Source organism: Lepisosteus oculatus, chromosome 6, assembly GCF_040954835.1.
Source record: "Lepisosteus oculatus isolate fLepOcu1 chromosome 6, fLepOcu1.hap2, whole genome shotgun sequence".
NCBI classification, from domain to species: Eukaryota; Metazoa; Chordata; class Actinopteri; order Semionotiformes; family Lepisosteidae; genus Lepisosteus; species Lepisosteus oculatus.
This window is the reverse complement of record NC_090701.1, coordinates 9,492,074-9,506,840: the sequence shown is the minus strand read 5'-3', so window position 1 is coordinate 9,506,840 and position 14,767 is coordinate 9,492,074. Positions and strand designations below refer to the sequence as shown.

General features: G+C 36.5%; 1 protein-coding gene across 1 annotated transcript in view; it reads left to right on the top strand.

The window, feature by feature from the left end:
• The window catches only part of dnah5l (dynein, axonemal, heavy chain 5 like), a 148,907-nt gene that overhangs the window by 85,614 nt on the left and 48,526 nt on the right, over window positions 1–14,767 (top strand). The window contains exons 57-59 of the mRNA XM_015354877.2: window positions 314–978; window positions 1,231–1,511; window positions 9,437–9,652. Coding sequence (XP_015210363.2) covers window positions 314–978; window positions 1,231–1,511; window positions 9,437–9,652 — 1,162 coding nt within the window. The remainder of the gene's footprint in view (window positions 1–313; window positions 979–1,230; window positions 1,512–9,436; window positions 9,653–14,767) is intronic.

The window sequence follows — 14,767 nt, the reverse complement described above, 5'->3', positions numbered from 1 at the left end:
CTCTAATTTGTCCCATCTTTATTTAACCTGAGCACGGGTTTTTGTTGTCATCACTTATGCTCAATTAACCCATGCCTTCTGAAGCCAACTGTGAAATGTAGTTTTTCACTCTTTTTTTTTTAAACAGGGAAAGTAGCAGAGGGTATGGATTGTACCATATCCTAGAGTAATAACAGACATTGCCTACAGCTATATCCCAGATTTTGTCCAAAAGCTTAAAACATTCCCACAGTACAACATCTACAGAATGCAATAAATTATTTCTGGTAATTCTTAAAGGAATCCCCTTTGTCTTGTTTTCCTATGTTTGAAGGACGTACAACACAAGTAACTTAATGGACGACCTGAAGCACCTGTACCGAACAGCTGGACAGAAGGGGAAAGGCATCACCTTCATCTTCACGGACAATGAGATCAAAGACGAATCCTTCCTAGAGTACATGAACAATGTGCTAGCATCCGGCGAGGTATCTAACCTCTTTGCACGAGATGAGGTGGATGAAATCACTCAGGACCTCATTCCTGTTATGAAGAAAGAATATCCCAGGCGGCCTCCCACTGCCGAGAACCTCTATGACTACTTTCTGTCCCGTGTGCGTAGCAACTTGCATGTGGTCCTCTGCTTCTCGCCTGTGGGGGAGAAATTCCGCACGAGGGCGCTCAAGTTCCCTGGCCTCATCTCTGGCTGCACAATGGACTGGTTCCAGCGCTGGCCCCGTGATGCTCTTGTGGCTGTGGCCCAGCACTTTCTGGCCTCCTATAAGATTGAATGCTCGACAGAGGTGAAACAGAGTGTAGTGGGCTCCATGGGCAGCTTCCAGGACCTGGTGGCAGAGAAGTGTGTAGAATACTTTGAGCGTTTCCGCCGACAGACCTATGTCACTCCCAAGTCCTACTTATCCTTCATAGAAGGCTATAAGATCATCTACACTGAGAAGATCGCCCATGTTGGAATGCTTGCCGACCGCATGAAAACAGGTGGGATGAAGCTTTTCTTGAATTTTCTCTATAACCCCAATTTCTTTTGCATGAGGAGAGCAGAAGGCAATAGCTATCTAACCTACTGTCTGACAGCAATGATACTATAGCAGTAGGTCAACAATGAACTACACTAACACAGCGTTAATACCTTTGCTGGTAAAATAGTCAAATGTGGTTGGTCTTAATTGGTTCTTAATTGCTTAATTGCTTAATTGAAATTCAGATTGTGAGCACTTTTTCTCGCCCTAGGCCTTGCAAAGCTGATGGAAGCAGAGGTGTCAGTCAGTCAATTGTCAAAGGAGTTGGCTGTGAAGGAAAAGGACCTAGAAGTGGCTTCCAAGAAAGCAGATGGGGTCCTGCAAGAGGTGACAGTCAAAGCCCAGGCAGCAGAGCAGGTCAAAATGCAGGTGCAGAAGGTGAAGGACAAGGCCCAGGCCATTGTGGATGAAATTGAAGCAGACAAAGCTGTGGCAGAGACCAAACTGGAGGCAGCCAAGCCTGCGCTGGCTGGGGCTGAAGCAGCACTTCAGGTGAGTTTCCAATAGAGGAAGCCTCTCGTTTCATAGGGGTGTGATGATGAGGGTGCTAACCATAATGATCATTGATATTTTTGCCGACAATATCAAGACAAAGATCCTGGTTTATCATGACATGTTAACAGAAGGAGATAAAAAAGGTTAAACACTTCAGTCAACAGTCTGACTAAATTCCAAGAAAGCTCAAAAACAGTGCAGATGATACACAAATGTGTGCAAAATAACACACAACATCATGTGAAGTAATTGAGCGAATCATTCTACAACATTAAAAAAACATATGGTCCTGTACAAAAAGGATAAAATGCTTTATGAGGAAGTTCAAATTATAATATAATTAGGTTCATCGCATAATTACTCACTTTTTGTTTTATTGACTGTCACACAAAATGCAGGGTTGATAGTCTTTTGCTTCTAATGAGCTGCATCTAAAAAAATTAGTGTTGCTCATTTTGGAGAGCCATACTCTATTTGTCCTGAAAATTACTCTAGGGGGGAGGTGGTCTTTGAATTGCTATTAAACACATCTGAGAAGGAAGTACAAAACATGCTCTCTGGGCTACACAGTCACTATTGGTCCTGATTGTACTAGTGTGTATTTGCTGATGCACTATATAGTAGATCTGAAAGCTTGTTTACACAACACAGATGGCTGCCAGACACCATCTGCAAGTTACTGTATGTGAAACCATTTATAGCATCAATAATGAACTTTGTTGTAGCTACAGTATGCACCTCAAATCATCAAAGCAACAGCAGTAGAAGGTGACATAAATCGAGAATAGAAAACAAGAAACAAACTTATTGTAATAGCAACTGAAATAATTGGTGTATTTTTGCAGCATTAAAACAGCAAAAGAACAGTAAAGAATTAACTCAAGTGTTTCAAAGGTTAACATGGAAAAGCTTTAGATAATGAATGGAAAATGGCTGATGTACAGTATTATTTTACTCAGGTGCTTACAAAGAAATAAAGCAACACTCTCAGCTGTGAAAACACAAAATTCTGTATTAAATCATACTGTATAAGTGTAAAAAAGTCAGTTTTACAAGTTCTATAAGCCTTAAGAATCAGTAGGGTCTGTAGGGCTAATTGTGCTTAAAGAAATGGAAAATGTAATTCATACAGGCCATTAGTAGAAATGTCCTAACAGCTTCTCAAGACAAGGGTCCCCATTGACTAGAAATCACTAATGTGCTGTAGAACCCATCCATTAAAAGGTTGACAAAGGAAACCAAGTAATTAAAGACCAATATGTTAAGTCCTGGTTTCATTACATGTATGCTTATGAAACAATTAGAATTAAATTTACAGGATCATTTGTAAGGCAATAGGACTTTACAATGTAGTCAGCATGGAAAAGGTGAGGTCTTAGCATAGGGTTCTTTGAATAAACAGCATTAGTAATGAATACAAGCATAGCATAGGATGTGCTTATTGTGTCTGTGAACCTTCATGACGTCATCCATTTGCCTATTTATCTGCTCAGGTGACTATTCATCCTGAGCAAGGGTCATTCATCTGTGGAACTGTCTTATTCTGATGTGGAACTAGGCAGTGGATCTGTGAGACATAAGGTGAATCTGTGTGCTGGGCAAGAGAGAGAAAAACATGGAAGCTTCAGGCAGTGTGGAGTGGTAGCAGGTTAGGCACACAGGCAGGATCTGTATCCAAACTAGTGAAGGTTGAAATCAGGAAGACACTGTAGGGAAACACAAAGAGAATCCTAGACAAGGTCCAGAAACAAGCCAAGTCCATAACAACAGCGATGGGGAAATCCAAGAGTTGAGGTCGGGGACAAAGGAAATGCAAAGCTAGAAAGATGAAATTCAGAGCACATGCTAGAGAACAGACTCTGTTCCAGAGCCCCAAGAATTCTGAGAGCATAACTTAAATTTCTGTATCACCTGTGGTGAACATGGTGTAATTGCCCACAGGTGATACAGGTTTCCTGTCAAAACATTGCAACATTTTCCATGGCAACTGGCCCAGAGAGACAGGTGAGAGGTGTAGCCAGCGGTCATGGAAACACTAGCTCACTCCGTAGAGTTCCAGCCTGACAGGAACACTGCAAAATGGGTATGGTTCCTGGGCATATATTGTATATACTGTACAGTGGGTATATACTGCATAAAACAAAAAAATGAAGAGAAAACTTGGTCTTACAGTATATGCTGAAGGTGTGAGGTTAAGCATCCTTGAACAGAAAATATTTGTGTTATATCACACAACTTAAATTTGGATAAGTTTGAATAGCAGAATACTTTATACTATACATGTTTAAGTGACATTGTAGAAGTCCAAAGTAATGTAATGAACATGATTTTTTTAGAAAACAAATAGCTTAAAATAAACCAAACAGCTTCAAACCTCTTATGTGGTATCATACCTAAATCTATATGAAGCACAGCAAAACAGGGAAGTCACTGTAAAGATTGAATAAATCCATTTCTATAATGAATAAAAACAAATGTTGGAAGTGTAAAGAAAATTGTTTGATTGACAGGACAAAGGTGGTTAAGTTTTTTTTTGTTACATCAAAGATTGACTGCTTCGGTAGTATGGCCTTTTGGATGACAACTGTTAAAGTTACCAGCCACAGTTAAAATCACAGTATGCCATCACTGTAGTGGAAGCAGCCATCTGGAGCATACTACGCAAAAGACTAATGCACAAAATAAACATTACTGCAAGGACTGGAGAAGAAAATGTTGCTTACCATGGTCTAAAAATTAAAACTAATCTTTTATAGTCTTAGTAAAATAATTTGTTCTCCTCCAGTACTTGTTTTCTCCGTAATCTACTTTACCTACTGTAACTGAACAAGAGGTCAAACTTGCACTGTTTTTGAACATCCAGTAATTAAAAAAAAACACATAAATTCTGTTTCTATTATAGAGACATTTCTAAATCTGAACCTGTGTATTTTACAATGCATTTCACTTTAGTAACAAGCCAGGGATTCCTGTCAGTTAGTGATTAAAGTGTTCTTTAATGTTTTATTCATGCTCTCAACACATGGATGCTGTCATCTGAAGCATATAATTCTCATACTTCCAAAAATAAAAGTTATAGCATATAATTATGTGGAGCACTGTTCTCAGGGAAAACAATATGATTTGATTTTTGTAGGTCCCCCTTAGTGAATACACCTGCACTTTTTTTTCTTTCAAGAGAATTTTGAAATGTTTTTATAGCAAAATTTTTTTTAGTATGCTAGGATGACAAATACAGTATATTGTTTGTTTCTAAAACCACAACAGGTTCATTCTCAGGAAAATATAAAGCAGAATTATCTCTTCAAAAAGGCATTGTAGTTAATTATTGTTGTTAGTGCTGGTATAATTATCACATCATAGTTTTCAGATTTGTATGTTTTTTATCATATTCTGCTTCAATGTTTTGAATTTGAATAGCATTCCTAAAACTTTAAGCTATCCGAATGTTGCAGGTGTGTCACATTGCACATGATAGTGACAAACAAAATTATCCTCTTTTGGGATTTTCAAAGCTATTTACTCTTGTTCTAGAGCAGATTTAGCTCCTAGTTTGCTCAAACAAGTATGAAGATGTCAATCAAGCTTGAGACTAGTTATGGTAAACAAAAAGAAAAAGTAGTTTTTCATATAATCAAAAATTAAATTGAGAGGGAAGATTTTTCATTTCTGGCATATAACCAAAGTAAATATCTTTGTAAAAATGGAAAGCATGGACCTTTTGTAAAAATGAATGTTTTCTATACAGTATGTACCCCTACAGATAATTCATGCTTGACTTTATGTTACCTTGACCCATCACTGTTGATTTTAAGCAAGTCATAGTGTACAGAACATAATAAAACACAGTATACTAATTAACACATCTCTCCATGACACATGCAAACCATTAAAAATATTAATTTAGTTAAAAAAATTAAAAGATGCAAAAGTTTTCTCATTTGGTGATGCATCAATGCAGTATTTTCATGGAGTGTGCATGGACATGCATTTAAATACAAATGCAATGCCTGTACAAGGAAAAAAATACATTAAAAAATTCTTGAAAAATGCCAGTAGCTTGATTTTGACTTATAGTTGCAATTAATATCAAGGGACTAAAACTACTTTAAAGTAGACTGGACTAACTTCAAATGTCTGTTCATGTGTGTGGGAATACCATAGCAAGTATTATGAGGATTTGGGGTTGAAGGTTGTGAAAAGATGTTTCCTTGCCAAAAGCTAGAAAGTTAACCTTAGTTCTAGCTGTTGCTAGCCTAAGGTAGATTGTATTATTCATTGTCATTGATAGTAGCTGCTGTTTTTCTTCCACTCCCCCCTTTCCCAATTGCATCACACCTTGCCAATACGAGTTCTTCCTGCCTGAAGGAGAGCAAATTAAATTGGCAGCTTTTCATTCTGCAAGTGCACAGCAGTTTCCCAGTTGGTTTGTTAATATGACTAGAGAAGCCGCCTAATGCCAGATTCCTTTCCCCTACACTGAGAGGCTACTTTCATTCTTTTCCTAGTATATAATTTTCTGGTTAAGTTTTTCCTATAAAAAACTTAACTAAAATTTCCCTGTAATGTATTAGGCCAAGTCTAGTTCATTTGGTAGCTAATTGATCCAAGGATCTCATCAAATGGTATCTAGAAAGAAGCTACAGCTTAGGCTTCAAGAACATACATGGGTAGCTTATTCAATACTCCCACCACACTTTGGATAAAGAAATGCCTTCTGATTTTACTATTTTTTGAAGTGCTCTTCCATGAAGTTTCCGCTTGTGTCTTTTGTTTTGTTTGTCACTGCTCATTACTTCAGGTCTTCATAGTGGACTTTGATGTGGTGTGTCTGTGTGAATGCTGGTCAGATATCCTTCCCCTAAAAGCAAAGACATCCTGCGAAGATGTGATGGAACTGCTTGATGAATTTGGGATTTCGGCGCAGAAACCCAAATGGTTTCCATCTTTTTATTTAAGCATGGATGCCATGAAATTTCACAAAATGTTGCCACAATGCCAAGAATTATCCTAACATTAATTGCCCGTAGAGCTATGGAGCTTTCCTTCACTTGTTTCAATGGAGGAATTTGTTTAATATAATATTCAATACTTGATCCCAAGTTAAAGTAAACAAACATAAAATGCACATGGCCCGTGAATAGATTTTTACCCAGTAATGCAAAACTAATTTCAGTCATTTATTACAGTAGATCAATTTTTTAGACTTCTTATAACTTATAAAGTGTGTTTACTTTATTCCAGAAATTATGGTCAAAAGCTTGACTTCTGAAATTAATACAAAAATTGTAATTCATTTTTATGGGAGATTAGATTGTTACTTACCCCTGATGGAATGATATTGTGCAGGGTGTAGATCTTCCTGAGTCCTGTGCTTCAAAGACATTTGACTTTCGGATAATGGATGGCTTGTTAGATAATATAATTATTCCTGACATCCTAATAATAATTACATTTGCTTAATATTGTTTAGCTTCTTTTGTGCTCTTCCTACATGCTGTCAAAAAAGCCTCCAGAAACTATCAACTTAAATGTGTGGAAGAAATTAAAATGTAGCATTCATTAAAACAGCAAAGCTTGTGAATCCCAAGACATGACATCTCACATATGCTATAACCTGCAGTGCAATTAATACTTTATGATTTATTTAGATGTTGTTTGTACAGCATGACAAAGTACTGCTCACAAAATACAGTTTCTAGCTGCGTATACCTCTGCTGTAGGGAAATATCTTTACAATTTTATGTTTTAGTTTTAAGATTAAATTAAAGTAGCAAAGAGTATGTGCTGATATTATTCCCGAGCAAAAATAAACATGAAAGTAATAATTAACCTATGACAAAGCTACTTTAGTGTATTATAAATATTATATTATTAATGTGTCACTTTTATAGTAAATTTAATAATAGGATACTGTTATACATGTATACAGTAGGCTTGATGATCACATAAAGTAGTAAGAAAAGCAGTCATATTAAAGAGAATAATTGTAAAAGAATGCAGTCTACCATTAGGGGGCAGGCATGAATTGTATAGGACATGCTGTGTAGTGTCCCTGCTTACTGTACTCCATATACGAAAAGCTATCATGTTATCTTGCTTGCTGAAAATCTAATTTCATTTTGTAACACTAGTTTAAGCAATGAATCACATTCTTCAAGGCATTGAACACAACATCACTAATTTCTAGAGCTTCCTGACTACTGTCCAGACAGACAGTAGTCAATGTAGTAGTATGTAGTTGAAATTCAATTTCTTAGTATTACTGTATACTCCTAATTGTTACCTTTCCTGCTTTCTTAGGAAGTGAGTCATTTTGTTTACTCTGCATAGCTCTTATTTGACGTATTTGAAAAACAACTGACCACAAAATCGGTTATATTGCACTCCCATGTAACGCTCTGTCTTGGCTAAATCTGAGCTCAGTTTATGAATAAAGAACTGGAATATCTGCCTGGACTGAATATCTAGCATTGCTGCTACCAGAAGAAGGCATAGAAATTAGCCATTTATAATGTTTAATGAAGCACCACATCCTATAGTTAATCAAACGTGCAATTTATTTATGGAATTTAACATCAAAATTTGAATCATAATACAGTTATATTTGATTATATTACAGTAATATGGCATTAGGGTGACTCATCCATTAAGGATGTTAGCTCTGTCTGTGTTTTCTGCATTGCCACAGTGAGAAACAAGTATCCCACCCCCTTAATTTCCTTTAGTTTTTTAAACACACAGTTAGACTTTATTTTAAAAATGGTAGAGAATAGAGTTCTCTGGTGGATTTTGAGCTAAATATTGGGACTGGACTAATGTAGACAACACATGCCAACCAACAAGGTCATCATTTGGAAAAGGTCTGCATGTCCTTCCTGATGCCTTACTGTGTAAGTTAATGCCTTCTAACGTGATCAGGATATGTATATGCTGCATTTTTAAAATGAGACAATGTAGATTATTCTATCGCATGTCTGAAATAAAATATTCTGATGTCAGTGAGCATTATAAAAAAGAAAAGGTGATTTATTGGCCCAGCGTGAGCAGCATTGTTTTCAAAGTCTATCTTGGCACCTCAAATATCAGTAGTATGCTGCAGTGCTTTATGAAATATGCGATTGTATTTTCTGAGCCGTTAAGCTCTTTTTAGTCTGCTCTTGACGTACAATCCATAGAAGATCATTGCAACGAAGAGCAATACACAAATAGGCAGCAGCTGATTATCATGAACCAAATCCATGCATATCTCAATTGGAAGTGCATGTGTTCTTTCAGAAGAATTTGAACCAGTCATCATCCCCACTGCCTGTCCTGATTACTAGGCCTGGTCATTCCTGCCATCTTAACATTCTATGATAGTGATGATAAACCAGAGAACAGCAGGTTTTACCATTCTCTTTGACGAAGTCTTGGGAGGAAAAACTGCAGAATGATCAAATAAATCTTGATGTCTTCAGTTGGCCATTACTAGCATAACTGATCTGCCTGGCAGTGCTGTGAATGATTTCTTTGTCCACATAGCTTTCTGGTTTTCTTTTCATCTGAGCCCTCTTTTAATTTCTGCAATGAATAAATTATTAGTTTTTTTTTCTAAGCCTGTAAAAACGTAGAAGTGCTTTGGGGGTTTAATTCCATTTTCATGAGACTTGCGCCCATCCTGTAGATGCTACAGTGAAGAAAAGGCCTCTTTTACAGTATATTCATTGGCTTAGTGTCTTCCACTGGATTCACTTTAGAGTCAATCCTTGTCCTAATATACTGTATAAAAACAGTTGTACCCGAATTACTCAGACATATGAAAACATACATTGGAAGCATATACAGTATGTATATATTGTAAGTGTCCGATATTTCCTGATTTGACTACGGGACACATATTTGTCAGTGAACTAACACAGTCGGCCCTTCATCTCTTGTAGACTATCAAGCCAGCGGACATTGCCACTGTAAGGAAACTGGGAAAGCCTCCCCACCTGATCATGCGCATCATGGACTGCGTCCTCCTGCTGTTCCAGAGGAGGGTGGACCCTGTGACCATGGACCCAGAGAGACCCTGCCTGCGGCCTTCCTGGAGCGAAGCCCTCAAGCTCATGAACAACTCTGGGTTCCTTAGCATGCTACTCACTTTCCAAAAGGTATCTGCAAGCAGCCATTTAATGTTCATTACCTAGCAAAGTACTGAGCCTCATTAGTGCAGAAAATGATGTAGTAATGACACGGAGCATAAAACTAATACAAAATGATTTATGTGCAGGGATAAGGGGTAGCGGGAGTGAAGAGCAGGACTGCAGTCAGTGTGTGCAAGGCAGCAGCAGATAACTGGGTTTGTGAGTGCAGTCTCGACAGGGGAGTTCTGAAGAGGTTACAGAAGGTGGTGAGAGATAGCGCAGCCTTTATGATTGTTGGTAGCTGGATCTTCCACAGCTGGGCAGAGGAGATGATTGGAAAAGAGCAGAGAGCAGAAGAAAGAGGAGGGAATGATGGGGGGGGGGGGGGGGGGGATGTAGTAAAAGACACCTTTTCTTAATAATGGGAGAAAGGGATTAAAAGTCCAACCCATTGAAAATGTGTTATACTCATGGACTTGTCAAACTGAAGACTTACAAGCTCCCCAGTGATACAGTATGAGGAACACCTTGGTAACTTATTCTGTCATCTCAAAATATTGAATGACAGCAGAAAATATATATGATTTTAAAACTGTTTTAATTAAACATTAATTTCTGATAGTTGATAAGGTTTAAGAAAAGTGCTGGCAGCTCATACGTCTTTACTGAATAAAGTTTTTCACCATGTGAGGTGATAAAAATAAGAGATACAGCAGAGACAAAATAAAACCATTCAGCCTAAAATAATATGATGATCTAGGGGACACTATCAGTGGTGTGTATTAAGTTGTTTTAGTTTATTTCCAGTAGTTTAAGTGAAAGGCAAATAAATGTTTTTCTATTTGATTAGGGATGTACTGTACTTGACCGCACTGCTCTGACGAAAACACTCTTGAGATTTAACACTCAACATTTGGCCTGACTGTGCAGCCATCTGAAAAGATGCCAGTTTGTGTAGTAATTTAATCAAGAGAAAACAAGGGGTTATTAGGGAGATGAGGATAAAAAATGCAACGCAGAGCACAAATGGACAACGGATATTAATGTTGATGTTTTCACTAACCTAGATTAATTAATTTAATAGCTAACTGAGAACACCAAACCAGGAAATTGATCTTATTCAATGCAGCTTCGTACTTTGAGTTAAGAATTTTTATTTGCATGAAATGGCATTCCCTTTGCATGTACTGTACTTACAGAAGCATATTAATTCAACTGCAGTCATGCATATTTTAAACGTTTAATGGCAAAATAAAAGACAATTGCACAGTCAAGTCACCAGGAACTCGCTCAGTAGAAAATCTATAAACTTTATTAGTTACACATTTTAACATCTGACATTTCCACCAAGCATTCAGCCTTATCAGAAATAATACAACATTTATGAATGAAAATGATTTTCAAAAGTTTGACAGTTAGCTTCTTCAGTTGTTTCATCTAGCATTTTTATTAAGTTTAAATTTAAAAACAGATGACAGGAAACACGTTGTCTCACAGAGCTTATCCTAGGTCTATAGTGTTAAGTACTTTGAATCCCCTAGAGGCAGGCAGCTATTTATCCAGCAGGCTTCACTAGAACAATTGCTAAAGTGCAGTAGATTGCTTAATTATACAAATCTGGTCATGGGGTCCAGGACGAACCCTAAGAACTATCTCACACCACCAGTCCCATGTACTATATATGTCTGAAAATAGGAGATTCATATAGTTTAATATGGTGCTGTTTTAATAACATTTTATACTAGATTTTCTTGTGATTTGCTTGTACCAATGTATTGAATTACTAAATCATCCAAAAAACTACAGTAGAAACTATAAAACATCTTTCCATAACTAAGTTCTAGAATATGTGGTAAGCAAAGTACACACTTTTCCATTTCACTTCCATTGATTAAGTGGATTAATTTTTTAAAATGCTTGCTTAAAATAGCAAATAAAAAAATGTAAGAGGTTACATAATATTCTTTCAATATTAAGGCATACTGTACATAATGAAATAGTAAGCATGCACTTGTTCGAGGACTGATTCCATTAGCTTATTTTCTTTTATGTACAGCATTTTGTGCTCTTTTTACCCTGCTCCATAACTTCTCCTATTCAGTATTAGTGTCACTCACAGACTTTCCAGTGAGTTCCTGAAATCCATGTCAATGTAATTTACCCTTCCTTAAAAAAACCCCAACAAAACATGTAAATATTAGTTATCACTTCAAAGTGAAAAGAAGTGAAGCAGTCTGGAAGCCCAGTGGGAGTAGGAACATCAGAAAATGCCACTACCTGAGGTGTCACACAGCAGTTTAGTCTGCACATACAGTAGGCAGCAGAAACAACATTTGATGTGACTTGAAGGGGATATTTGCAATTCTGATATCATTAAAGCTGAGACTATTTCTTTGTCTGACATTTGTATCATGTGGTGAGAGCTAGAAAACGTTTGTGCTTTTTAACGCAGAAATTTCAGGACTTTTATCTGCTTTACACCTCAGAAGACTGACAATTAATCAGACTCTGATCAAAGAAGAGAATAGGACTCACTCCTGGATGCTCTAAAAGGCAAACAAACATATTTAATGAACTTTAGAATATCTGTACACAGCTGTGGGGGATATAACTCAGGTTAATGTCTAAAGGTCTTCACACTACTAGAAATTTGATACTTCAATTCAATGCAAAGCTAATATTATATTTGAACATATAACAACAAAAAATATTCAATAACCAATTTAAAACACATAAACAGCTCACAAGGAAATATAGGGCATGTGAAAGATACAGAAATAATTATAAAGGGATTTCTGTGATGCTACAATGTAATGGCAATGTGTTTTTACCAAGGTGGGTCTTGGACAAGGTGTACAGTATGAACGTGCTTATAATTCAATGTGGTATTGTAAATGTACTGTATTGCACTCTTTCAGTGCTGCTGAAAAATACTGTAGATCTTTCACAGTTCTCTCTGTTGTGGATATGGGATTAATTTGTAATCTTGGGATCTGGTATTGAACGAAAAAAGTTTTATTTAGTAAAATGTTAAATTATCAACGAGACAGCTGGCAATATCATTTCAATGGTATAGTGGTAATTTCATATGGTTGGCTTTTTTCTGCTCATCACCTGCAAAACTGATTCTTGTTTCATGTAATGAAGTGGCTTCTGTTTTCTGTGAGGGGCAGCGGTCAGGCTTTGTACTTGAAGCAAACGTTGAATGATAATTCGATATCTTTGAGGTGGTGGGACCGTAATCCCAGGATGGTCTGAATTTGGATCATGACTCATGAAAAGGCTTATCTGTATCTGGGACTTTGTTTGAAGGACTGTTTACTGTAACTGGAGCTATCACACCCATCTGTGAGAGGATTTCTCCAGTTATGTTTCATGTGTTTCAGAATGGAGGCCAATATTGGGAATTTTGCAATTTCTTAAATCTCCCAATTCCTCAACTTCTGTACATGTGCAGTAGTAAATAATATCCATATAGTAGCAATAATTCTACAAAATGCTTTAAACTTCATATCAATTCTTACTTTAATCTTCATCACATACCAAACTCAAAAATTCCCATTTGCATCTACCCCTTCAGTCTGATTCTCTCCATCTCTCTAATTCCCTCTCTCTATCACTGTTATCCATTTACCTGCACTCAGAAACTCAGTAATTACCAGACTAATAATGAAATAAGACTTTGTGTCTTATCCATTCATAAGTGGTAGTAAATAAAAAGTGATTCTTGCTATTTTTCCTTCTAGTGTATCATAATTTTTAACCTTAATTTATTAGTAGTATGGACTATCCTGGCATAGCTGCTATACAAAATAAAAAAAATCTAACACACTTTAGCTCCTGGTTTTCGAACAGTAAGTTAAAAATTGCCTTTCATGAAGGTAATGCAAGGTTGAAAAATTTTATTCTTGTTTTCCTTCAGCAATCAGAAAATCTAAATGGTTTTGAGGGGAAGGTTACATGATAGTTGTCTTCTTTCTGCAATCCATATTGTTATTCTAGGTCTTTCTACAAGAAACAAAACATGAAGACATCAAGACCCTAACCGATACTAAGCTCTTAAAAGAACAACATCCATTTTCTATTCCAGAATATCTGCACTGCATTAGTGTTGAAAATATACTTACAACATTGTTATTATGTGGCGGTATCAGTGCGGGGACAATGTATTGGCAGTACTGTCCCTGAAGCTGTCCATTATTTACAGTAGTTCCTCTAGGAAATGAGCAAGGAAAACCCCCAAAAATAATGATGTCCTCTGAGAATCCAAATGTCATTGTGTGTTTCATATTGTCTTACAGAGCTCCTTAAAAACTCCTTGTGTGGAATTTGGAATCCCAAAGTGCATCACACAGGTTTAATATAATTAGAGCTTTTCTTTTTTACAATATGAGCGGGGGCTTTATTTCTGATGGATGAAGGAAGGGTCACTATTTTTGTTTGCGTGTAAGAAAACTTCAGATTTACACAAATAAAACAGTATACTCCTGAAAACGGTAGTAGTTCAGGTGGGTAGCTGCGTCAGCATGCGTAGGCTGCAAAGGAACAAGTAATAGGTTTATTCCATGCTGAAAAAAAGAAGAAAGAGAACACAACGTTTCGGCCGTGGAGCCTTCTTCAGGTACTCCTGAAAACTACCTTTGTGAATAACAAAAAATGTAAATACATCCAGTGCCTAAAATCCCTGATCATAGTAGAAGCTTGAGCCTCAAAACCAAAGTAGTTATAGTTTATCTAAACAGAAATTCCATTATATTCTGTTTTTCTGTTTTTTTTTCAACTGTACAATTTATTACTGTTAAATTAAATTCATCTTTAATTTGTCAGTTGCATAGTACACAATATTCTTCTTCTTTTCCCTCTTCTTATTATTCTTTTAATTGTTGTTTTTATTTCTATTGTTGTAATTTGAATTTGGATTAATCAGAATAAACTTACATTAGTTAAATGTCCATAACAAATGCTGTAATGTTTGCATAGTTGTGGAAATGCAGACAAACTTGTGTATTGATTATGAAGAAAAGTAAAAATTAAACAAAATAATTAATCTCCTTCATAGTAAGGTTTCATATACAAATTATGCATATTCATTAAAACAAAGCAGGGATTTTTTTAAAACAGAACTACCAACAGTTTAAAAGT